The sequence below is a fragment of the Hyla sarda genome, chromosome 10 (assembly GCF_029499605.1).
Source record: "Hyla sarda isolate aHylSar1 chromosome 10, aHylSar1.hap1, whole genome shotgun sequence".
In the NCBI taxonomy this organism is placed as follows: Eukaryota; Metazoa; Chordata; class Amphibia; order Anura; family Hylidae; genus Hyla; species Hyla sarda.
The window spans coordinates 141,082,026-141,109,491 of NC_079198.1; the positions used below are offsets into that span (position 1 = coordinate 141,082,026).

At 42.5% G+C, this 27,466-nt stretch overlaps 1 protein-coding gene across 7 annotated transcripts in view; it reads right to left on the minus strand.

Moving 5' to 3' along the window:
• Positions 1 to 1,215: 1,215 nt before the first annotated feature.
• RNF207 (ring finger protein 207) overlaps positions 1,216 to 27,466 on the minus strand; it is a 92,926-nt gene continuing 66,675 nt past the window's right edge. For all 7 annotated transcript variants that reach the window (XM_056542951.1, XM_056542954.1, XM_056542953.1 and 4 more), the window contains 6 exons: positions 24,399 to 24,579; positions 21,609 to 21,794; positions 17,180 to 17,231; positions 16,640 to 16,757; positions 11,786 to 11,866; positions 1,216 to 1,497 (listed from right to left, as the gene is read on the minus strand). In XM_056542951.1, coding sequence (XP_056398926.1) covers positions 1,368 to 1,497; positions 11,786 to 11,866; positions 16,640 to 16,757; positions 17,180 to 17,231; positions 21,609 to 21,794; positions 24,399 to 24,579 — 748 coding nt within the window. In that variant the 3' untranslated portion in view covers positions 1,216 to 1,367. The remainder of the gene's footprint in view (positions 1,498 to 11,785; positions 11,867 to 16,639; positions 16,758 to 17,179; positions 17,232 to 21,608; positions 21,795 to 24,398; positions 24,580 to 27,466) is intronic.

Here is a 27,466-nt window from a genome sequence, read left to right on the forward strand (position 1 = left end):
TCTCTGCTGACACCTCTGTCCATGTCAGGAACTGTCCAGAGCAGGAGAAGTTTGTTATGGGCATTTGCTTCTACTCTGGACAGTTCCTGACATGGACAGAGGTGTCAGCAGAGAGCACTGTGGTCAGACTGGAAAGAACTACACAACTTCCTGTGGAGCATACAGCAGCTGATAAGTACTGGAAAGAATAAGATTTTTTAAAGAGAAGTCATTTACAAATCTGTATAACTTCTGACACTGGTTGATTTGAAAACATTTGTTTTCCACTTGTTTTCTGCCGGAGTTCCCCTTTAACTCCCTTATTTGCTGCCATAAATGTATCAAAACAGAGTAAAAGGCAAATACTGCTCAGTGCACATGTGTTTAAAGCTTTAGAAGTGCAGAATAAGGAGCAGATAACACGATCATTACAGAAACAGACTGTGCTGGACTATCGGACATTCTGGATCATCAGATGGTGACGGAGGAAGAGTCCGGTCACATGATCGCTGCTCGTCTCCTGGTCTCATCGGTTCTATACTATAAGCACCGGACACTAGAAATAAAGTTTTCATTGTTCAAAATATATCATTTCCTTGTTGGAGCGGATTCACACACAGCAGATTTGCTGCCACGGCTCCATCTATCTGAATGGGGTCTGCAGAAAATCTGCACCAAAACGGCGACCTCATTCAGAGCGTTGGGTCACACGGCAAAATTTGTGAGCGGCAAAAATTGGGCTTGGAAATTCCAGTGCAGCCACCTCATATTGTCCTCTGCTGCAGAATTTCCGCTGCGGAAATTCGAATTCCGGAATGAAAACGTCCATTCTTTCAGCGGAATCCGCTCGGGTGTGCGTTGCCGTCAGTCGAGACGGGGCATTCCCAAGCGCTCCTGGTGCGGTGCACAAAACAGTCGCGGAATTTCTCTGCTGTGTGAATGGGACCTTAGGACCGATTTTCAGTCTCGGAGAATTTCCGCAGAATTTCTGCTGCGGAACTTCCATAGTCTGAATTGACTGCAGGGATTTCATTTAGGAAAAGTCCTTTAGTCCGACATCTGATAATCTAGAATGATGACCTTGGAGAACACATTACAGGACCATTGGATTTTGTATTGCATTAGGCTGGTGGTCTGCAAACTGTGAACCTGCAGCTGTTGCAAAACTACAACTCCCAGCATGCCCGGACAGCCGTTGGCTGTCCGGGCATGCTGGGAGTTGTAGTTTTGCAACAGCTGGAGGTCCAGAGTATTAGTCCCTTACTGGTCAGTAATTTAAAATATGTGCACTCAGGGGCCCCGAGATCTCCGCTTGGCACAATGAAAACCGCAGTTAGTGATCCAGTAACGTTACACCGATGCTGCACTGTAAAGTATGGCGTAACCCCTCATGTGCTTAACCCTTTCCAGTTTGGCGCGTTCTGCTTCAGCCTATAGTATTCTTTGCTTTTTAACAAAGCGTCTTCACTCGATTTCGGCTCCGGAGGTTTTTCGTGTTGTTCTTCTGAACAGTCGTTCCTAGGATGAGAAAATGTCAATGGTTACAAGTATAGGCAGCCACGGCGCCCCCTTGTGGGTGACACGCATAGAAGTGAACATCATTTATTGACTTTATCAAACCCTTCAATCGCAAACAATTATGACAGAACCAATAGCAACTTCTCAGGGAAAGCAATGGCGCCCGGCAGAACAGTACAGGGAGGTTATTTTGCTGCGGAACTGGTCATAGCGCACACACAGGAGCTTCCTCCCTTACTTGCCTGGCTAATTGAGGACAAAACCTACTTCTCCCTGCTATGTCATGACCTACTGCTGGAGAGAGTGCACTGCAATGTGCTGGGGGATGATTTACACAGTAACTACTATAGATGACAAAGGCTCTCTAGCTGAAACGTTGCACATGTGTTCCTGTACACATTAAAGACCACAGCTTGCAAATTACTGGACCTTGTCTACTGGTGCTGTATCCTTGCGTGGAATATATCTGTGACATAGCATTGGCAAGCTATTGGATATCCCTGCACAGGACGAGAGGTCATCCAGTGCCGATCCCCGCCCCCCCCCCCCCCCCCCCTTTGAACTTTACTATAGATGACATATATAGAATAATCCAGGACTTCCAGCTGGAGCTTCCTTTTGTGTTTTTTTTTTTTTACTATAGATGACATGTTGAGGAAGAAGGGGTTACTGATGTCCTTGGTGTGTGTGTATGGGGCTATATCAGTTGACATAAAAAACAAACAAACCAAAGACAGCAAGGAAGGAGTTACACTAAGCACTGTAGCATCCATCCTCTGGAGGAGGCAGACAGGCTTACAGATTACAGGTACTGAGCCCAGGCTCTTTTTCCTGCACATAACACTAGCTAGAACCTGTCCCCACTTCTTGTGTTCCACTTTGGTCTCTCTGCTACTAGAGGTGATACTAAGATGCTATTTTGGTACTCCTGGGAGCCTGTAAATGGGTTTAGCGTATACCTCAGGGAGATGTTCTGCAGAGCTTCTCAGCATATGCAAAAAACATTCTCAATGTGAGATTTTAGTTGCAGACTCAATGAACTTGATCTGAACCAGCAGCAGGACAGCAAGGAAGAGGTTACACTAAGCACTGAACTGTGCCTTGTGAGATGAGAAGGAAGCCTTGATTAACCTATCAGGGACAGTGTGGATCCTCTGTTACAGATACACAGGCCAGACTGTCTTCTCCCTCCCCATTCCTGTATACCACCTTCTCAGTTACTGGAGACAGATGCCCAGGAGAAGCATTGACAGTATTATCTGCACATGAACATGAATTACACTAAAATAAGGCTATGATCTTATGTATTTGCTGTTTTAAAATATGTTGGAGCTATTTTCCCATTGTAGGCGGGGTTATGTGTTTTATATACCCGTGAGTACTATCCCTTGTATCTATGACTAAGGCCGGTAGGGCAGGAAACGCGTCGGAGGGGGAGGTGTTACCTCGAATGTCAGATTGCACATTATCTTGTATTGCCTGGATTTTAATGGATTAAATAAAAAGGATGTTCTATATCCTCTGCTGTGACCACTTTGGATACTTTATGATGAAAATGCTCTTTTTGCACTCCTGGGGCCCCATGTATACATTCAGATTATGCCTCAGGGATATTTTCTGCAGAGCGTCTCACCAGCTGCAGACCACATAACTCACAATGGTATTTTGGTAGATCTGACCCCATTCACAGCCATCACCTTCTGACTGCGGAGTTTATCGCCATCACATTCCCGTCTCCCCTTACTGATATGGAGAATGGATGTAATGGACTAGTTGGAGAGAAGCCATATCTAGTGTCTGGTTCAGAGAGACCTCTCTACAAGACCCCCGGCCCCCCATATAGACCAGATGTCATGTGACAGATTTGTCATCCACTATACATTACACATAGTAGCCATTTTCTTTGAGAAGACCCATAATAGAGACCACCCCATAATAGAGACCACTACATAAGAGACTACACCATAATAGAGACCACCCATAATAAACTACCCCATAATAAAGACCACCTCATAATAAAGACAACCCCATAATAAAGACCACCCCATAATAGAGACCATCCCATAATAAGGACCACCCCATAATAGAGACCACCCCATAATAAAGACCACCCCATAATAGAGACCACCCCATAATAAGGACCACCCCATAATAGAGACCACCCCATAATAAAGACCACCCCATAATAGAGACCACCCCATAATAGAGACCACCCAATAATAAAGACCACCCCATAATAGAGACCACCCATAATAGAGACCACCCCACAAAAGAGATCACCCCATAATAGAGACCACCTCATAATAAAGACCACCCCATAATAAAGACCACCCCATAATAGAGATCACCCCATAATAGAGACCACTACATAATAAAGACCACCCCATATTAAAGACCACCCCATAATAAAGACCACCCCATATTAAAGACCACCCCATAATAGAGACCACCCCATAATAAAGACCACCCCATATTAAAGACCACCCCATAATAGAGACCACCCCATAATAGAGACCACCCCATATTAAAGACCACTGTTCAATGCAATAGTGTGTGGTCTTCTCAAAGAGGATTCACTGTACCTGTATGTACTTTGTACCTGTATATATTAGTATCTGTAGAAGAAAAGAGGAGTCCAGCGTCCAGAAACTCGGAGGATAATATTTATTCACCAGATGGTCATAACAGGAACACAGGGTACAGTGACGCGTTTCGGCTTTACAACAAAGCCTTAGTCATACACAACTTGTACTACAAAAAGACCGGGTTTTTGTACATGTGGGTGGGCGGACATGACGCAACGGCACACCTGTACTGACAGGTGGGCCTGACGTCAATGCCACACCTACACAAAATGGTATAACCACCCACATGTAGAAACCAATGGCAACCGCCACTGCAAAACATGCAAAACAATTAGAAATCCAGAAAATTGTATAAAATTTGTCAAATAAGGACGCTTTTACATGAAAACAGTATTAAAATATATTATAATATATTAACATACATAGATATAACAATTTCTTTATTACAAAAATATCTTAAATATAAAATATAAAAGAGAAGAAAGATATCAACATGATTTGTAAGTTACAGGAATCTATCTCTCATAGTAAGAAAAGAAAACCGCATATCCATGAAACATTCACACTCATGGTTTATATATATGAGTGTATCGCGGAATTATGCTATCGCACTACAAAATGGAACAGCTAGAACCATGACGGTCATAGAAGAATGCACAGATAAGCAAAGCGGGAAAGGGGGGGTTTTTTTTTTGAAAAAGGGGAGAGGGGGGAGGGGGAAAAAGAAGGAAAAGAGAGAAGGGGGGGGAGGGGAGGAAAGGGGAAAGGAAACAGGGGGGGGGGAGGGGAAAGAGGAAGGGAAAAGGAAGGAAAGGTTTATGTGGGAAGGGGCAGTGACCCAGAGAAGAGGAAAGAAGAAGGGGGAAAAAGAAAAGAACTCAAAAAATACTCAAAAAATTGATAAAGTCAAAAAATACAAAAAATTCAAAAGATTATATCAGTAATGTAGGATCGTATCCATTCTTTTGTTCAAACCTTGAGGATATCTGGTCCCCAGCTTCAGGATCCAGTTTACATGCATTACCTGTCAGGTACAATACGTAGGCTGCACCACAAGTTCTCTGAAAATGAGGATTCGGAAACATATTTCCGATGTACCACATTTTCTATCTAGGAACGTCTCTATGGTATCCAAGCACTGCGCGGAGGCGCATGCTGGGGATACCTCTGGCCTCCGGCTTCAGGGGATTGAAAGGGTCACGGTTCCAACTAGAGGAGGTAATCTTAAACATAAGATCCTAGACCGTGAGATCTTTTGGATCCTGAAGCTGGGGACCAGATATCCTCAAGGTTTGAACAAAAGAATGGATACGATCCTACATTACTGATATAATCTTTTGAATTTTTTGTATTTTTTGACTTTATCAATTTTTTGAGTATTTTTTGAGTTCTTTTCTTTTTCCCCCTTCTTCTTTCCTCTTCTCTGGGTCACTGCCCCTTCCCACATAAACCTTTCCTTCCTTTTCCCTTCCTCTTTCCCCTCCCCCCCCCTGTTTCCTTTCCCCTTTCCTCCCCTCCCCCCCCTTCTCTCTTTTCCTTCTTTTTCCCCCTCCCCCCTCTCCCCTTTTTCAAAAAAAAACCCCCCCTTTCCCGCTTTGCTTATCTGTGCATTCTTCTATGACCGTCATGGTTCTAGCTGTTCCATTTTGTAGTGCGATAGCATAATTCCGCGATACACTCATATATATAAACCATGAGTGTGAATGTTTCATGGATATGCGGTTTTCTTTTCTTACTATGAGAGATAGATTCCTGTAACTTACAAATCATGTTGATATCTTTCTTCTCTTTTATATTTTATATTTAAGATATTTTTGTAATAAAGAAATTGTTATATCTATGTATGTTAATATATTATAATATATTTTAATACTGTTTTCATGTAAAAGCGTCCTTATTTGACAAATTTTATACAATTTTCTGGATTTCTAATTGTTTTGCATGTTTTGCAGTGGCGGTTGCCATTGGTTTCTACATGTGGGTGGTTATACCATTTTGTGTAGGCGTGGCATTGACGTCAGGCCCACCTGTCAGTACAGGTGTGCCGTTGCGTCATGTCCGCCCACCCACATGTACAAAAACCCGGTCTTTTTGTAGTACAAGTTGTGTATGACTAAGGCTTTGTTGTAAAGCCGAAACGCGTCACTGTACCCTGTGTTCCTGTTATGACCATCTGGTGAATAAATATTATCCTCCGAGTTTCTGGACGCTGGACTCCTCTTTTCTTCTGCTGTTCAATTGGGCGAGGTCCGCGCTCTGTCCGTGCGCACCTGGGGTGAGCTGAAGCATTGCTGTTTTTCTACCTTACCTGTGTGGACCAGCCTCGCGCTCCCCCAGCTCCCGAAGCTTGATTTACCTATCCCCCGGTGATATACGGCACTGGACTTGCATTGTTCAATATGGCCACGGGTGGAGGTGAAGCTCTTCAAAACGGGAATTTAACTCGTGAGGAACGCATGCACTGCATTTTCAATGCCACCAGTATGGACACTCAGGAAACACTTGATCTTAATATCGCACTCCGAGAATTGGAGGAAGCTATGCTGTCTGAAACCAAAATTTGGTGGGATATGACCACGTTAAAAAATTATGTGGATCAAACAATGATTCCCAGGGGACTTAGAATTAAAAAGTTCCCCACTACCGTTTTTTGCCAGCAGTTTAAGCAAGAGTGGGAACTTCTGCTAGCTGATTCGTCCTTAAAGTTTATTAAACTGATAATACAGTACGAAGAAAAAGCACTTGCAGAGGTGAATGATAAAATCTCCACCATTAAATCCTCCTTGGAACAGCATGAACAGAACCCTATTTATGTGGAATACAACACTAAAATTACAGAACAGATAAAGAAAGTGGAATCTTCAATTGCAGATGTAAAACAAAGAAAATTCCTGCGAGATTTGGAGGACTATAAAACCAACTCTGTTTTCATCTGGCCCAACACTGGGAATAACATCACTCCCAGGTCCATCCTGAAGAAACAAGGGAAGAAAAATTCATATAAGAAACAAAATAAATCACAAAATAAAAAGGACTTGAGAGTTAGCTTTTCCTCTGTTGAATCAAGTGGAATGGATGACACCAGTGATTTGGGATCCCATACTGGGACTGTGACCCCAAACGCTTCTTCCTCGCCTCTGCCGACACCGCATAGGATGACGATTCAGAATAAGGCGTCAAAAAACGCCGTGCCGGCAGAAAACATCGTTCAGACCAGGCTAATGAAGCACAACCAGAAGAGGTAAAGACTTCTATTCCCATATTTAATTTATCTGCCACCATTCTTTCTTATACACAACTGGAAGTTTTGTCCCGTGGACTTTCTTTTGCCCCCACATGTAGATTTGATTTATTCCGGACTTTACTTGATTTAAACCGTTTTGTTCGCAATATCACCTTACGTAAACATTTTGTCAACATTGAGAAGAATACCGTATCTGATGTTACCAATACTTATTCTAGTGATGCTGTTGTATCGGATGTGTCCAATATAAACATCTCTTTGCATTCATCTCATGTCTCTGGGTTCTCACATACATCCCCATTGAGCTCCACAGCCAGTTTTAACTTTTCCGAACTTGCCCTGGCGTCCAATTTACAGGATCAATGTGATACCAGTTTTTCAACTGATATCCCTGACTTTGTCACTTCCAATAGGGACTTTTATCCCATCATGTCCCGCACCCCAGCATTAGATAATTTTCAAGATGCTGTAGAGTCAGACTTGACTATGCTGTCCATGCAAAACCACTCTGTTAAATATAATTTATCATTCAAACAAAGAAATGCTCTCAAAGAATTGGGAAACATGGACAACATAGTCATAAGACAAGCAGACAAAGGAGGAGCGGTGGTCATATTGGATAGGGGACTCTATAGCAAGTTAAATATGGAAATGTTAAATGATCTGGATACATACAGACCCCTTCCAAGTGACCCGACTCCGAAATTTAAGAAGATCCTAGAGTCCCTTGTGCATCTTGGTGCAGTGAATGGATATATTACAGAAAGTATTGCTAAATATCTAATTATTGATAGCCCTGTTATACCTATATTCCATTCGCTGCCCAAGGTGCACAAGGGGGTATTTCCCCCTCCACTTAGGCCTATCGTGGCGGGGATTTCTTCTCTCAATGAACGGTTGTGCGAGTGGATTGACTCACTTCTACAGCCACTCATTCCTACTATCCCAGGTTACATAAGAGACACAAAACATGTGTTAGAAATGTTGGACTCGATACAATGGCATGAGGGGTATCAGTGGGTGACAGCTGATGTCACCTCACTATACTCTGTCATACCACATCATCTTGCCTTATTAGCCTTATCCTGGTTTCTGGAAACCTATTCTCGATACCCCGGTGGTCTCCGGGAATACATGCTATTGGTAGTAGATTATTTGCTAAAGCATAATTTTTTTATGTTCAATGGCGTGTTTTTCCTGCAGACCACCGGCGCTTCGATGGGGGCGAAGTTCTCCCCCTCTCTCGCCAACATCTACATGTGTTGGTGGGAGAGGGGGATTCTCTTCGCCCCCAATAATCCCCACAGTCGCGCTTTGGTGTGGTATGGCCGCTACATTGACGATCTCCTCTTTATCTGGAGGTCCGATGTAGCGGCCATACAAGAATTTTCGGAATACCTCAATCAGAATGATTTGAATTTAAAATTCACTGTAACTGTGGAGACAGAGGTGATCAATTTTCTGGATTTACGTCTGTGGGGTGACAGAGAAGTCGGCCAGGTTATAACATCTACCTATAGGAAACATACTGCAGTGAATTCCATCCTGCATGCTGATTCCTGTCACCCCAGACACGTTATAGAGAACCTCCCAACTGGTGAGCTCATTAGAGCTCGGCGTAATTGTACCCGAGAGGTTGATTTTAGTGGGGAGGCAGTTTCCATAGGCAACCGCCTTAGAGCAAGGAATTATCCACAGTGGACCATTGATAAAGCCCTTGCGGTTGCTAATGGTAAAGATCGCAAGTCTTTAATAGGTATTACTTCTGACATGCACGGTGAAACACATCATGGTGATAATAGAAATGTCATTCATAGCTATAGTCATAATAGAAACATTAAGTTTGATAACAGAAATAATTCACCAGTAGTGTTTTCTACCCAGTATAGCATAGAGTTTCATAAAATTAAGAAGGTCATCAATAAGTATATGCCGATCTTAACTAGTGATCCAGATTTTAAACAGGCTTTGACAGGGGGCCATAGATGTGTGTCTAAGAAAGCACCTACTATTGGCCAACGTCTCTCTCCTAGCCTGTTCCAGGATAAGGCCTCGACTAAACCCACTTGGCTGACATACATTGGATCATTCAAGTGTGGGGCTAAAAGGTGCATTTGTTGCAGCTATATTTCTAATTCTACTACATTTGTGTCTACAGTTAATCATACTAGTTTTCCAATTAAGCAGTATGTAAACTGTAACACCACTGGTGTCGTATACCTGTTCACATGCATTACCTGTCAGGTACAATACGTAGGCTGCACCACAAGTTCTCTGAAAATGAGGATTCGGAAACATATTTCCGATGTACCACATTTTCTATCTAGGAACGTCTCTATGGTATCCAAGCACTGCGCGGAGGCGCATGCTGGGGATACCTCTGGCCTCCGGCTTCAGGGGATTGAAAGGGTCACGGTTCCAACTAGAGGAGGTAATCTTAAACATAAGATCCTAGACCGTGAGATCTTTTGGATCCTGAAGCTGGGGACCAGATATCCTCAAGGTTTGAACAAAAGAATGGATACGATCCTACATTACTGATATAATCTTTAGAATTTTTTGTATTTTTTGACTTTATCAATTTTTTGAGTATTTTTTGAGTTCTTTTCTTTTTCCCCCTTCTTCTTTCCTCTTCTCTGGGTCACTGCCCCTTCCCACATAAACCTTTCCTTCCTTTTCCCTTCCTCTTTCCCCTCCCCCCCCCTGTTTCCTTTCCCCTTTCCTCCCCTCCCCCCCCTTCTCTCTTTTCCTTCTTTTTCCCCCTCCCCCCTCTCCCCTTTTTCAAAAAAAAACCCCCCCTTTCCCGCTTTGCTTATCTGTGCATTCTTCTATGACCGTCATGGTTCTAGCTGTTCCATTTTGTAGTGCGATAGCATAATTCCGCGATACACATATATATAAACCATGAGTGTGAATGTTTCATGGATATGCGGTTTTCTTTTCTTACTATGAGAGATAGATTCCTGTAACTTACAAATCATGTTGATATCTTTCTTCTCTTTTATATTTTATATTTAAGATATTTTTGTAATAAAGAAATTGTTATATCTATGTATGTTAATATATTATAATATATTTTAATACTGTTTTCATGTAAAAGCGTCCTTATTTGACAAATTTTATACAATTTTCTGGATTTCTAATTGTTTTGCATGTTTTGCAGTGGCGGTTGCCATTGGTTTCTACATGTGGGTGGTTATACCATTTTGTGTAGGTGTGGCATTGACGTCAGGCCCACCTGTCAGTACAGGTGTGCCGTTGCGTCATGTCCGCCCACCCACATGTACAAAAACCCGGTCTTTTTGTAGTACAAGTTGTGTATGACTAAGGCTTTGTTGTAAAGCCGAAACGCGTCACTGTACCCTGTGTTCCTGTTATGACCATCTGGTGAATAAATATTATCCTCCGAGTTTCTGGACGCTGGACTCCTCTTTTCTTCTGCTGTTCAATTGGGCGAGGTCCGCGCTCTGTCCGTGCGCAACTGGGGTGAGCTGAAGCATTGCTGTTTTTCTACCTTATATTAGTATCTGTATATACTTTCTACCTGTATATATTAGTACCTGTATATACTTTGTACCTGTATATATTAGTACCTGTATATACGTTCTACCTGTATATACTTTGTACCTGTATATATTAGTACCTGTATATAATTTCTACCTGTATATACTTTGTACCTGTATATATTAGTACCTGTATATACGTTCTACCTGTATATACTTTGTACCTGTATATATTAGTACCTGTATATACTTTGTACCTGTATATATTAGTACCTGTATATACTTTCTATCTGTATATACTTTGTACCTGTATATATTAGTACCTGTATATACGTTCTACCTGTATATACTTTGTACCTGTATATATTAGTACCTGTATATACTTTCTACCTGTATATACTTTGTACCTGTATATATTAGTACCTGTATATACTTTCTATCTGTATATACTTTGTACCTGTATATATTAGTACCTGTATATAATTTCTACCTGTATATACTTTGTACCTGTATATATTAGTACCTGTATATAATTTCTACCTGTATATACTTTCTACCTGTATAAATTAGTACCTGTATATTCTTTGTACCTGTATATTCTTTGTACCTGTATATATTAGTACCTGTATATACTCTCTACTTGTATATACTTTGTATCTGTATATATTAGTACCTGTATATACTCTCTACTTGTATATACTTTGTATCTGTATATATTAGTACCTGTATATACGTTCTACCTGTATATACTTTGTATCTGTATATATTAGTACCTGTATATACTCTCTACTTGTATATACTTTGTATCTGTATATATTGGTACCTGTATATACTCTCTACTTGTATATACTTTGTATCTGTATATACTTTGTACCTGTATATATTAGTACCTGTATATACTCTCTACTTGTATATACTTTGTACCTGTATATATTAGTACCTGTATATATTAGTACCTGCTGTGTAGCTCCATCCATGAAGAATCCTCATATATCTTCTCTGACACGTCGTCCTTCTGCTCTTTCGGCTCTTTCAGTCTAAATGGCGGAAATCACATTGATATCAGTTTATATATACAGTAAAGTCTCCCTTAGTGGACACTATACATTCAGTCCCAGTAGCGGACTGTTTTTAATTCCCTGGCAGATTCCCATAAGACTTAGAGTACCTATCATGAACTCATCTGTCCCTAATCCCTCCCTCCATCTTTCCGTGACTCTTCCTTCCCCTTTTCCTACCTTTTTCAATCCCTTGTTATTTACTCATGTTGCTGCCGTCTGTGAGAGGAAGGGGGAGTGGCCCAGCAGGCGTGACATCAGTTGAAGCCTTGCTGGGCTCACTTCCGCCCTTCTTCTGCGGCCTGCTTTGATTCCGGATCCTTCTTGTAATCCGGTAGTCTGCAATCTGGTAACTGGGGGGTGGGGTTTGGTTTGCTGTTAGCCCCGCGATCTGCGGTCCTGCTTGGAATCACGGGGGGTAGGGGTTCTGACCGGCTCTGCGGGCCATCCTGCCATGACTGTCTGATTGACATGCGGGGGGCTGCGCCGTGCTTTTCAGTGTCCCGGCTGCACTGAGAGTTCGGACTCATGCTGCCAGGCTGGCAAGAAATGTTTGTTAATCCCATGGTATTAGAAAGTTGTTTCTCATAAATTGTTTAACAAAATATAAAAAGCTTTTTTGGTGCCAGGTACTCTCTCTTAAAGAATACCTGACACCAAACTAAACTTTAAAGGAAATCTGTCACCTGCACTAACCTATCAGTACTGACAGATGGTGCAGGTGACATTGACGATAACGGTACTCACCTTGTCCCATTCCGTGGTGGGCATCTCCTGTAATCTTCTCCGGTATCTTCACTCCGGGCACCCAGCTTGGGGCATGGGCGGAGCTTAGTGACATCACCACTGCTGGGTCCCGCTACTAGAGAACAGCAGCGGTGATGTCACTAAACTCCGCCCATGCCCCAAGCCGGGTGCCCGGAGTGAAGATACCGGAGAAGATTACAGGAGATGCCCACCACGGAATGGGACAAGGTGAGTACCGTTGTCACCAGTGTCACCTGCACTATCGGTACTGATAGGTTAGTGCAGGTGACAGATTTCCTATAAAGTTTAGTTTGGTGACAGGTATCCTTTAACCCCTTAAGGACTCAGGGTTTTTCCGTTTTTGCACTTTCGTTTTTTCCTCCTTACCTTTTAAAAATCATAACCCTTTCAATTTTCCACCTAAAAATCCATATTATGGCTTATTTTTTGCGTCGCCAATTCTACTTTGTAGTGACATTAGTCATTTTACCCAAAAATGCACGGCGAACTGGAAAAAAAAATCATTGTGCGACAAAATCGAAAAAAAAATGCCATTTTGTAACTTTTGGGGGCTTTCGTTTCTACGCAGTGCATATTTCGGTAAAAATTACACCTTATCATTATTCTGTAGGTCCATACGGTTAAAATGATACCCTACTTATATAGGTTTGATTTTGTCGCACTTCTGGAAAAAATCATAACTACATGCAGGAAAATTTATACGTTTAAAAATGTCATCTTCTGACCCCTATAACTTTTTTATTTTTCCACGTATGGGGTGGTATGAGGACTCATTTTTTGCGCCGTGATCTGAAGTTTTTATTGGTATGATTTTTGTTTTGATCGGACTTTTTGATCACTTTTTATTCATTTTTTAATGATATAAAAAGTGACCAAAATACGCTTTTTTGGACTTTGGAATTTTTTGGCGCGTACGCCATTGACCGTACGGCTTAATTAATGATATATTTTTATAGTTCGGACATTTACGCACGCGGCGATACCACATATGTTTATTTTTTATTTTTTTTACACTGTTTTATTTTTTTTATGGGAAAAGGGGGGTGATTCAAACTTTTATTAGGGAAGGGGTTAAATGACCTTTATTAACACTTTTTTTTTACATTTTTTTTGCAGTGTTATAGGTCCTATAGGGACCTATAACACTGCACACACTGATCTCCTATGCTGATCACTGGCGTGTATTAACACGCCTGTGATCAGTGTTATAGGCGCTTGACTGCTCCTGCCTGGATCTCAGGCACGGAGCAGTCATTCGTCGATCGGACACCGGGGAGGCAGGTAAGAGTCCTCCCGGTGTCCGATCAGCTGTTCGGGACGCCGCGATTTCACCGCGGCGGTCCCGAACAGCCCGACTGAGCAGCCGGGTCACTTTCACTTTCACTTTAGAAGCGGCGGTCAGCTTTGACCGCCGCTTCTAAAGGGTTAATACCGCACATCGCCGCGATCGGCGATGTGTGGTATTAGCCGCGGGTCCCGGCCGTTGATTAGCGCCGGGACCGACGCGATATGATGCGGGATCGCGGCGCGATCCCGCTTCATATCGCGGGAGCCGGCGCAGGACGTAAATATACGTCCTGCGTCGTTAAGGGGTTAAGTTGCTGTCGGTACCTGGTGACAGATTTCCTTTAATATATTATTTCTTATGTTATTATAAGACACTTTGCTATTTATTTGCTGTTTAAATTCTCAACCTTTATATGTTTATAATGTGATTGGAAAAAAAAGGCCACTAGGTGGCTCTGTTCTGTTCTCAAATAGTTAGTTTGGTCTCCACCTGAATTTGCAGGAGTCCAAACTCAGGGGCATGCGGGGCACAGCCCCACCAGGGGAAATGTAAAATACAGAGCTTTTTAAAGCTCAGAATTTTTTTTTAGGGCAGGAGGGGTGTTGTTAGTTTAGGAAATATGGTTTGATCACAGGTTCTCTTTAATGTATTTGCACCCTCCGAATAAGGGACATTCCCAATAGCGGACACAGACACACCCAACAGGGGACAACAAGGCTTATATGCCATCCCTACCTTGTACACAGGGCCGCCGTCAGGGGGTACAGCCAATACCCCTGTAAGGGGCCCAGGCCCCCGCTGCACTTCCCTGCAGTAGCCCCAGCACAGAAGCAGAAGACACGTGTTTAAGCAGTGATCTCCTTCTGTTCGTCCTCCGGCCACATCATTCAACCCCCTTTGCCACGTTATTCCCCTGTGCCAAATCATCCCCCCTCCTTTTTTTTTAAACTCCCTGTGCCTTATCATTTCCTCTTGATCCCCCTTGTGCTACTTCATTCCCCCTTTATTACCCTTTGTGCAAACGCATCACCCCCTCTTTCCCACCCCCTCTATTTCTTTTCCCCTTTATCCAACCTGTCCTCTGCGTTGCGCTCACTGAGAGGCTGTGAGCAGCGGCGGCTGCAGGCAATGACGGGTGAAGCTCCTGACATTACTCATCAGTACCCACAGACACCACTGCTGCTCTTAGTAAGTGCAGCACAGAGGACCTTAGGAGAATCCCACTAAGTGCCCCTGCACCTGAGCCTGCTGGCCAGGTAGGAAGAACAACAGGGTTAGGAGGAAGGGGAAAAGTGATGTGGCACAAGGAGTAAGGGGGGGGGGGATGAAATGGCACAGGGAGTGGTGAAGAGGTGGTGATGAATTTGCACAGAGGGTAATAAAGGGGGAATGAAATGGCACATGGGGGGGGATCAAAGGGGAAATGATGTGGCACAGGGGGTAATGGGGGGATGATTTGGCACAGGGCAAATAAAGTGGCACAGGGTATAAAGGGGGGATGAAATTGTACAGGGAGTTGATAAGGGGTGATTTAAGGGGACATCTCTCAATAGGGGACATCTCTCAATAGGGAACACTTTTTTATTCCCCATGAGTGTCTGCTGTTGGGAGATTCTACTGTATATATTGTTACATTAGCTGCAGTCCACAGGAGCCGAGGGAAAATACAGAGCAAAATTTTGCTTTGTTACAGCAATTGTGCAAATCGCTGTAAACATTTGTCATTTTGCAGCAATTTTGGAAAATCGCAGCAAAAACAGCAAAGATTTGGTATAAATGTGGGAATAATGTAGTAGAAATTCATCGTGTGAACACAACCCAAAGTCTTTAGATCTTTATAAAAGGCCGCAGCTAAAATAAGAGGCCAAATCACTTTCACCTCATGGAAATATTTCTCTAAAAACGCCCTCTAAGGCTGTGTTTACACTGCAGAAATTCTGCGATTCCACTAAAATTTTGCAGATTTGGCGGAATTTCTGTGCGTTCAAAACACAGAATTCTGAATGATTTCTAAACCCCATTGAGTTCTATGGGATTCTGCCCCCAATTCTGCTGAATTTGAAGACAGGTCTTTAAACTTTGCAGAACGCACAATTTCTGGTGTGCGAATGGGACAGCGGAATCAGATAATGGGCATAACATTTTTACGTAATTTCTGGCTCAATTATTCTGTGGAATTTTGCTCAGAAATTCCGCTGTGTGAACATAGCCTTAATAAGAAAACACATTAAAACTGCACATAATGTGAACTGACCCCAACCCATTTATGAGTAATCAGTTCACCAGGGGGACCTCCAGCACTAACAGCCTCATTAGATGATCAGGTGCTCAGACTCCACTCCCTCTTTCTGCAAAGCCAGAGGATTTATGGGAAATGTAGGCACAATAAGGAAATCATTTCAGTGATGGAATGGCATCCAGTATGGCTGAAAACCCCATGCCTGCCACATCAGCTAAAACAGGATAGCACAAGGCATACACAAGAACCTCTACATTGTTCTCTAATAATAGTCTATGCTGCACTATATAAAAATAAATAAAGAAATAATAATTTCCGGAGTGCCTCTTTAAGCTAAACATGAACCTACCTGCTGACCCCAGGATAAAGTCCTAGGACTATACAGGTGTTCCGGACTCTTCGGGTTGAACCATTACCTGTACGGTTATCAATAAAGTGAAGCTGCCTGGGCTCCTACCTGGGCTCCAGACGCTCTTTAACTTTGGCGATGGATCGTACATACGGCGCAATCTGCTTGGCGATGGTGGTTAAGTAGCCGTTTTCTTGTTTTAGTTGCTGGAGGTCGTGTAGTTGAGCTGTAGTTATAAGAAGGACCATTGCTTAAAGGGGGTATCCAGTATTAGAAGCTGATTTCTTCCAAAAACAGTGCCACCCCTGTTGTGTGCTGTATTGCAAATCAGTTCTACTGAAGTGAATGGAGCCAAGCTGCAATACCACACACAACCTGGGGACAGGGGTGGTGCTGGTTTATGGAGAAAATTAGCTCTGTTTATCACAACCATTAGGCTTAGGATACTTTGTCAGTGGTCTCCAAATCGTAGACCTCCAGTTATTGCAAAACTAAAACTCCCAGCATGCCCGAACAAAAGGCTGTCTGGGCATGCTGGGGGTTGTAGTTTTTCAACAGCTGGAGGCACACTGTTGAGAAACCATAGAATATGTTATACTGATCATTGAGGAGGGACCCCCAGTGATCACGAGGGTGAAGCCATCTTACCTTCATAAATTTCCTGCTCATTTGCAACCCTCTGATATGTTTCCTCCCATATCTAGAATAAAAAAAAGTATAAACATAAAATAAATTATAATATATTACATAATAGTATAATACTCACAGAATGTATCAAACTAGCAGAGAGTCTGTGTGAAGTACATGGGTCTATGGACATCATAGGTTCTGCCGGCCCGTCCTTTTATACTACATATATGAAGCCTGACTTGGCCGGTGATCTCTGGGCTATTCCTCCTGCAGTGCAAGGTTATTGCTGTGTGCTCCTCTTTACTATTATGGGACAGTGTTGTGTTACCTTGCAAACCAACTACAGTGTGTACGGTACAAGTATGAACCAATCTGAAACTTATGTAAAGATTCTGTCAGATCGGGCAGGAAACAGGCCTTCAACTCGCCCACAACCACTTTCCCTACCTACTTGACGATCCGTCCTAAACAGGGGAGCATAAACTGGGCGACAGTCCCTACACTGGCTGGGCGTCAGCAGGATCAGACTAACCATGTTCGTAACAGACAGACACGTTGGGGAGGAAATTAGGATCCCAGGGTATAAATCAAGGGTCAATACCAGGATAGCAGCAAAGTACAAAATCAGAAACAGGACAGGCAAGGGTCAGAACCAGGACAGCAGCAAAGTACGAAATCAGAAACAGAACAGGAAAGGATCAGAACCAGGATAGCAGCAAAGTACAAAATCAGAAACAGAACAGGAAAGGGTCAGAACCAGGATAGCAGCAAAGTACGAAATTAGAAACAGGACAGGCAAGGGTCAGAACCAGGAGGACTAAAAGGTACAGAATCAGCAAATAGAAGACAAACACTGCTTAGGGTGTGAGGTGAAATCATTAACAAGCAGCTGGGCTACTGCTCAGATAAAATATCCTGCCCTTTGCATTCACTTCCAGGCAGTGGAAGAGAGAGGTGGTGTCTGGTAACTATAAAAGAGAGTACACTACGTATTATTACTTAGTATTACTTTACTGAGGGAGTAGTGGATGCAGGGAATAGTCTTCCTGTAGAAGTGGTCGCTGCAAATACAGTGAAGGAGTTTAAACATGCATGGGATAAGCATAAGGCTATCCTTCATATAAGATAGGGATAAGCATAAGGCTATCCTTCATATAAGATAGGGATAGGCATAAGGCTATCCTTCATATAAGATAGGGATAAGTATAAGGCTATCCTTCATATAAGATAGGGATAAGCATAAGGCTATCCTTCATATAAGATAGGGATAAGCATAAGGTTATCCTTCAGATAAGATAGGGATAGGCATAAGGCTATCCTTCATATAAGATAGGGATAAGCATAAGGCTATCCTTCATATAAGATAGGGATAAGCATAAGGCTATCCTTCAAATAAGATAGGGATAAGCATAAGGCCATCCTTCATATAAGATAGGGATAAGCATAAGGCTATCCTTCATATAAGATAGGGATAGGCATAAGGCTATCCTTCATATAAGATAGGGATAAGTATAAGGCTATCCTTCATATAAGATAGGGATAAGCATAAGGCTATCCTTCATATAAGATAGGGATAAGCATAAGGCCATCCTTCATATAAGATAGGGATAAGCATAAGGCTATCCTTCATATAAGATAGGGCCAGGGACTATTGATAGGATTCAGATTATTGAGCAGACTAGATGGGCCACATGGTTCTTATCTGCCGACACATTCTATGTTTCTATGTAAGCGATTGTTTGAGCTTGTGATACTAGAGTTAATAATAACCAACAGACCTGACCAGAGGGGGCGCCCTACTAGACTTAATATTAACCAACAGACCCGACCAGAGGGAGCGCCCTACTAGACTTAATATTAAACAACAGACCTGACCAGAGGGGGCGCCCTACTAGACTTAATATTAACCAACAGACCCGACCAGAGGGAGCGCCCTACTAGACTTAATAATAACCAACAGACCTGACCAGAGGGGGCGCCCTACTAGACTTAATATTAACCAACAGACCTGACCAGAGGGGGCGCCCTACTAGACTTAATATTAACCAACAGACCTGACCAGAGGGGGCGCCCTACTAGACTTAATAATAACCAACAGACCTGACCAGAGGGGGCGCCCTACTAGACTTAATATTAACCTACAGACCCGACCAGAGGGAGCGTCCTACTAGACTTAATATTAAACAACAGACCTGACCAGAGGGGGCGCCCTACTAGACTTAATATTAACCAACAGACCCGACCAGAGGGAGCGCCCTACTAGACTTAATATTAAACAACAGACCTGACCAGAGGGAGCGCCCTACTAGACTTAATATTAACCAAGGGACCTGACCAGAGGGGGCGCCCTACTAGACTTAATATTAACCAACAGACCTGACCAGAGGGGGCGCCCTACTAGACTTAATATTAACCAACAGACCTGACCAGAGGGGGCGCCCTACTAGACTTAATATTAACCAACAGACCTGACCAGAGGGGGCGCCCTACTAGACTTAATATTAACCAACAGACCTGACCAGAGGGGGCGCCCTACTAGACTTAATATTAACCAACAGACCTGACCAGAGGGGGCGCCCTACTAGACTTAATATTAACCAAGGGACCTGACCAGAGGGGGCACCCAACTAGACTTAATATTAACCAACAGACCTGACAGAGTAACTAATGTGCAGGTAGAAGGACACCTAGGAAATAGTGACCATAATATAATACATTATAACTTGTTCTTCAATAAGGGAATCTCTCGAGGGGCCACAAAAACGGGGATCAGGAAAAGCAAATATATTAAAAAATTCTTCTCCACTGTATTCACCGATGAAAATTAAATGCCAGGTGAAATACAGCGAGATAAGGTAAACTCCCCAGTACAGGTCCCCTGTCTAACCCAGGAAGAAGTACAGGTCACCTGTCTAACCCAGGAAGAAGTACAGGTCACCTGTCTAACCCAGGAAGAAGTACAGGTCACCTGTATAACCCAGGAAGAAGTACAGGTCACCTGTCTAACCCAGGAAGAAGTACAGGTCACCTGTCTAACCCAGGAAGAAGTACAGGTCACCTGTCTAACCCAGGAAGAAGTACAGTGCCGCCTACAAAAAATCTAAATAGACAAATCACCAGGTCCAGATGGCATTCATCCCCGTGTTCTAAAGGAATTAGGTAATGTAATAGACAGACCCCTATTTTTAATATTCAGGGACTCTATAGTAACAGGGACTGTTCCCCAGGACTGGCGCATGGCAAATGTGGTGCCAATATTTAAAAAGGGGTCAAAAGGCGACCCCGGGAATTACCAAGCTGCTAGTTTAACCTCCGTTGTATGTAAATTGTTTGATGGTTTTCTAAGAGATGCTATTTTGGAGTATTTTAATAAAAATAAATGTATGACTCCATATCAGCATGGCTTTATGAGGGATCGGTCCTGTCACCTGATCAGCTTTTACGAGGAGGTGAGCTCCAGACTGGACCAGGGGAAATCGCTGGATGTCGTATATCTGGATTTTTCCAAAGCATTTGATACGGTGCCACATAAAAGATTGGGGCATAAAATGAGAAGGATCGGGCTGGGGGAGAATGTGTGTAAGTGGGTAAGTAACTGGCTCAGTGATAGGAATTAGAGGGTGGTTATTAATGTTACTTATTCTGATTGGGTGACTGTTACTAGTGGGGACCACAGGGGTCAGTCTTGGGTCCTATTCTATTTAATATATTTATTAATGACCTTGTAGAGGGGTTGAAGAGTAAAGTAACAATCTTTGCAGATGATACTAAACTCTGTAAAGCGGTAAACACTATAGAGGACAGTGCACTGTGTATAGTAGATAACACTATAGAGGACAGTGCACTGTGTATAGTAGATAACACAATAGAGGACAGTGCACTGTATATAGTAGATAACACTATAGAGGACAGTGCACTGTGTATAGTAGATAACACTATAGAGGACAGTGCACTTTTACAAATGGATCTGGATAAGTTGGATGTTTGGGCTGGGAAGTGGCAGATGAGGTAACACTGATAAATATAAGGTAATGCACATGGGGAAGAAAAATCCGGGCTGGGATTTTGTATTAAATGGGAGAACACTTGTGAGGACTGACATGGAAAAGGACTTGGGAGTCTTAGTAAACAGTAAATTTAGCTGTAGTGTCGGGCAGCTGCTGCCAAGGCAAATAAAATAATGGGGGGCATCAATAGGGGCATAGATCCCACGACAAGGAAATAGGGACACCTAGATTTATAGGGACAGAACGTTGATCCAGGGCATTATTCTGAGGCCATATTTGGAGTCAGGAAGGAATTTTTACCTCGAGTACACTCTACAACAGGCTGACCGGAGTGTCACTCAGTGAGGCTGCTCGCTTACACAAGGCTTAGGTTCCTACACGGTGATGACACAGAAGAGCCTGCGCTGACCAGCAGAGGGGGGGGGGGGGGGTGGACTCACCTCTTCGAATGCCGCCCTCATCATTTCTACCGATGAATACTCGGAGGCGATCTGAACATCCACCTGCAGAGACTTCTGGATGATGTCGCTCATTGTGTCTGTCTTAATAAGAGAATGGTGTTTGGTGAGGTCTCGGTGCAGTTCCTGGACTTGGTCCTTCAGGTTCTGGATCTCCAGCTGGATTGTCTGATGGAAAAATGACATAATACATCATTATTCAGTCTGATATATCAGCTACAGCTCCATAGACAGGATCAACTACGATTAAAGGAGGAATTTATTAAAGAGTACTCCGGGGACCGAAACATATTGTCCATTTAATCCCGTAGCCATAGTGCAACACTTTCTTAATATACTTCTATAGAACCTAAGCCTGAGCTGTTCTACCAAGTGATATGTGGCTGGTGTCAGCTCAGGGGTTATAGGTGCTAGAACATCATATGTTCTAGATCATCATAGGTTCTAGATCAACATAGGTGTTAGAACATCATATGTGCTAGAACATCATAGGCGTAGATCATCATAGGTGCTAGAACATCATAGGTTCTAGATCATCATAGGTGCTAGAACATCATGGGTGCTAGATCATCATGGGTGCTAGATCATCATGGGTGCTAAAACATAGGTGATAGAACATCATAGGTGCTAGATCATCATAGGTGGTAGATCATCATAGGTGCTAGAACATCATAGTTGCTAGATCATCATAGATGCTAGAACATAATAGGCGCTAGATCATCATAGATGCTAGAACATCATAGGTGCTAGATCATCATAGGTGCTAGATCATCATAGATGCTAGGACATCATAGGTGCTAGAACATCATAGTTGTTAGATCATCATAGATGCTAGAACATCATAGCTGCTAGATCATCATAGGTGCTAGATCATCATAGGCGCTAGATCATCAAGCCCATAAAGCAGCCCACTTACATGATGGGGGGGGGAGTGCACAGATGGAAGAGATTCTCCCATCCAATGGTTGCAGGAGAAGTCCCCATTCCGGCCTCCCTGTCCCATGAGAAAGACTGGACCCAAACCTGTTAGTTCCGGTTCTAGTCTGGCCTCGACCAGACAAAATCTCCCAACTCTGCTCTCGTCTTGGTAGTCCAGTCAGTCAGTAAAGGGTTCATATTTCCTAGTTTTAGCTATTGCTAGAGATTCCGACACCTGGACCACTGGTGTTATCATTAGGGGAAAAACAGGTCTACAACCAAGTCTCTGTTCCTGTTTGCACTGAGATGATAAAGTGTTCAAGTTCTTCATCTCCCATAAGGAGTTTATCGTCTTTGTCAGAAAGAAGATGACTGAACAAGGGCCTCTCTGCAACACACTAATCTCTTTGTTAGCTTTCAGTTGGAGTTTGTGCTGCTTGACTAAGACATCATGATTATGTTTTTCCTTCCTACATCCCTTCGGCTAACGTGTCCACAAAACCAGAGTCGTGTGAGTACAGAAGAGTCTACATAATGCACCATAATAAGCCAACCTGTGAAGATCCTCATCAGTAGTTTCAGTGAATTGAAATATGAATAGAAACATATTCTATTGCGAACATTTACATTTGTCTTATCCATTACACATACACATACCAAAAAGCACCTAGAGATTCCTAAATTCTGTATGCCTGTTTTACATTCCTTACTGTATTAATAAGATGGCTCTTGTGATTTTATATTCACAATGGTCTGATACAATTGTTAAATGTATACTGGATGTTTTTTTAGACTCATTTATTATATTCTGTTTTTTGCATCATGTGACATAAACATGCTTGGCTCCTCCCACTTAAGTGGTTGGCGCCCATTTTGTACATATTTAAACTCTGCATATCTCACTGCATGTATTCTGATCTGAAGAAGGGGGTGGCTCCCCCGAAACGCGTAATCCATTTTATTGTTTTATCTATTGCAATAAACCTCCCAGTGTTTTGTACCATTGCTACATCTCTGGCTTCGGTTTTATTCCATTGGAGTCTGCAGCGCCTTTAAGAGGTCTTTTTCTCAACTTCCATACCACAAGCTCCATCAGGATTGGTCTTCCTCCTTTTCCTGTGACCTCCGGCTTAGCAGCGGTTCCAGTACTCCGTGAACTTTTGTAACCCCACTGTGGGTTGATATGCAAGTTCTGACTTGCTCTCAGGTGAGCAGCCACTACCTAGGGGTCATTCATTTTGACCACAAACTGCTGTAATATTCCATTCCCATACGGTATCACACGAGGCGCCTCCCTCTGGTCTCTCCTTTTTTCTTTCTACAGGTCAATAAATTCAGTAAAGGGACAGTGACCAAATATCCATTCACCTGGCTTAAATAGCTGTAACATTCTAAGCTCTTTTAAAGAGGTACTTCTGTTCCACAGCCTTCTGAACATCCGGTTCAGAAGGCTTGGAGCACGGCCGTGGTCACAACGTCTAGGCCACGTCCCCCTCTTGACCTCATGCCACACCCTCTCCATTGATGTCTATGGGAGGGAGAGTGATGACCATCACACCCCCTCCCATAGACATCAATGGACGGGCGACAGAATCCTAATGTGCAGAGGTCTCTATCCCTATTTTGCCTGTAGCATAACACTCATCATCCCTGCGGCTACCGCATACAGCAGTGTTTTCCAACCAGGGGGCCTCCGGGCAGCTGGGAACTGTGGTGTTGCAACAGCTGGAGGCACACTGATTTGGAAACACTGGGCTATAGGATTAACTAAACAATATGTCTGGGCCCCCAGAATACCCCTTTAATGTTGTATCCACACAGGTAATAGGGCTATGGAGAAGACCCATCACCTACCCTGTACATTTCTTCGAAACTGCGACAATGTTTAGTAAAGGGGTTGTCCTCTCCTTCCGCCAGCAGGACTTTGGTGCTGATGTATCGGTGCATGGTGGGTTTACGGACGATGGTCCCAGTGATGGACATCTTGTCGCAGGAGGAGGTACATCCGGGCATTACTAGAGCCTTGGAGCATTGGCTGAAAGAGAAGATGTGATACGATAGGATAAGGTATAATGTAATCACATGGGCTATTCATGATACAATTATCTATAGGGATTATACAGAGAGCAACACTTTATACCAGTGTTTCCCAACCAGGGTGCCTCCAGCTGTTGCAAAACTACAACTCCCACATGCCCGGACAGCCGTTGGCTGTCCGGGCATGCTGGGAGTTGTAGCTTTGCAACAGCTGGAGGCACCCTGGTTGGGGAAACACTGCATTTTACAGTGTGCACTGGCTGTTCAGGCATGCTGGGAATTGTAGTTTTGCAATAGCTGGAGGCACCCAAGATGGGGAAACACTGTATTTTACAGTGTGCACTGGCTTTTGTAGCATATTGGGAGTTGTAGTTTGCAACAGCTGGAGGCACCCTGGTTGGGGAAACACTGCCTTTTACAGTGTGCACTGGCTTTTCAGGCATGCTGGGAATTGTAGTTTTGCAACAGCTGGAGGAACCCTGGTTGGGAAAACACTGCATTTTACAGTGTGCACTGGCTTTTCAGGCATGCTGGTAGTTGTAGTTTTGCAACAGCTGGAGGCACCCTGGTTGGAGAAACACTGCATTTTACAGTGTGCACTAGCTGTTCAGGCATGCTGGGAATTGTAGTTTTGCAACAGCTGGAGGCACCCCAGATGGGGAAACACTGTATTTTACAGTGTGCACTGGCTGTTCAAGCATATTGGGAGTTGTATTTTGCAACAGCTGGAGGCACTCTAGTTGGGGAAACACTGCCTTTTACAGTGTGCACTGGCTTTTCAGGCATGCTGGGAATTGTAGTTTTGCAACAGCTGGAGGAACCCTGGTTGGGAAAACACTGCATTTTACAGTGTGCACTGGCTGTTTGGGCAGGGAGTTGTTGATTTGCAACAGCTGGAGTCACCCTGGTTGGGAAACACTGTATTTTTGCAAAATTTTACAGTGTGCACTAGCTGTCCGGGCATGCTGAAAGTTGTAATTTTGCAACAGCTGAAGGCACACTGGTTGGGAAACCCCACAGTGGACCCCGCTGTGTTCCGTTTATAACACTAGTGCCCACCTATGCAGTAGAGGAGTCAGCCAGGACCCGGCTGCCAACCCTGCCCCCCCTATTGCTCTATAGCTTTCCCCAAGCACCAACTTACTGACATTTTAAAACTTCCATAACTTTTTTTTCTATTTAAATCTGAAGGATGGAAGATGAATAAAATACACTGATACCCCAATACATGGGAACAATCACACCCAATATGGAAAAGAGGTTCACCCACCTACTTGAAGGAGTTGGCTCGGGGTTAGAGAACCTACATCCAATGTGTCCCCTCTCAGCTTCCACCTTCCCTGTGCGCTACATGTAAGATGCTTGAGCCTAATGTGCCATCCACCAGCCCATATATATATATATATATATATATATATATATATATATATATATATATATAGACCGGGCTAAAGATTTCAGCCCTAAGAGTTCCCTGAAATTCTGATATAAATAGTGCAGAGCATGTGCCCACAAGTCTGTAACCCCGGCGTGCCGCTAATCACCCAGGTGCAAACACGAAGGCGGCATGTGACCCGATGAGGAACGCACAAGCACAATCCAGATAAAAGGAAAGATGCTGGTCCTCCGCCAGGAGCAAAAAAATGTGTGAATTTAAAATACTGCTCCCTATGTGCAAGAATATAACTACTATAATACTGTTCCTATATACAAGAATATAACTACTATAATACTGCTCCTATATACAAGAATATAACTACTATAATACTGCTCCTATATACAAGAATATAACTACTATAATACTGCTCCCTATATACAAGAATATAACTATTATAATACTGCCTCCTATATACAAGAATATAACTACTATAATACTGCTCCTATATACAAGAATATATCTACTATAATACTGCCTCCTATATACAAGAATATAACTACTATAATACTGCTCCCTATATACAAGAATATAACTACTATAATACTGCTCTTATATACAAGAATATAACTACTATAATACTGTTCCTATATACAAGAATATAACTACTATAATATTGTTCCTATATACAAGAATATAACTACTATAATACTGCCTCCTATATACAAGAATATAACTACTATAATACTGCTCATATATACAAGAATATAACTACTATAATACTGTTCCTATATACAAGAATATAACTACTATAATACTGCTCCTATATACTAGAATATAACTACTATAATACTGCTCCTATATACAAGAATATAACTACTATAATACTGCTCCTATATACAAGAATATAACTACTATAATACTGCCCCTATATACAAGAATATAACTACTATAATACTGCTCCTATATACAAGAATATAACTACTATAATACTGCTCCTATATACAGGAATATAACTACTATAATACTGCCTCCTATATACAAGAATATAACTACTATAATACTGTTCCTATATACAAGAATATAACTACTATCATACTGCTCCTATATACAAGAATATAACTACTATAATACTGCTCCTATATACAAGAATATAACTACTATAATACTGCTCCTATATACAAGAATATAACTACTATAATACTGCTCCTATATACTAGAATATAACTACTATAATACTGCTCCTATATACAAGAATATAACTACTATAATACTGCTCCTATATACAAGAATATAACTACTATAATACTGCTCCCTATATACAAGAATATAACTACTATAATACTGTTCCTATATACAATATAACTACTATAATACTGCTCCTATATACAAGAATATAACTACTATAATACTGCTCCTATATACAAGAATATAACTACTATAATACTGCCTCCTATATACAAGAATATAACTACTATAATACTGCCTCCTATATACAAGAATATAACTA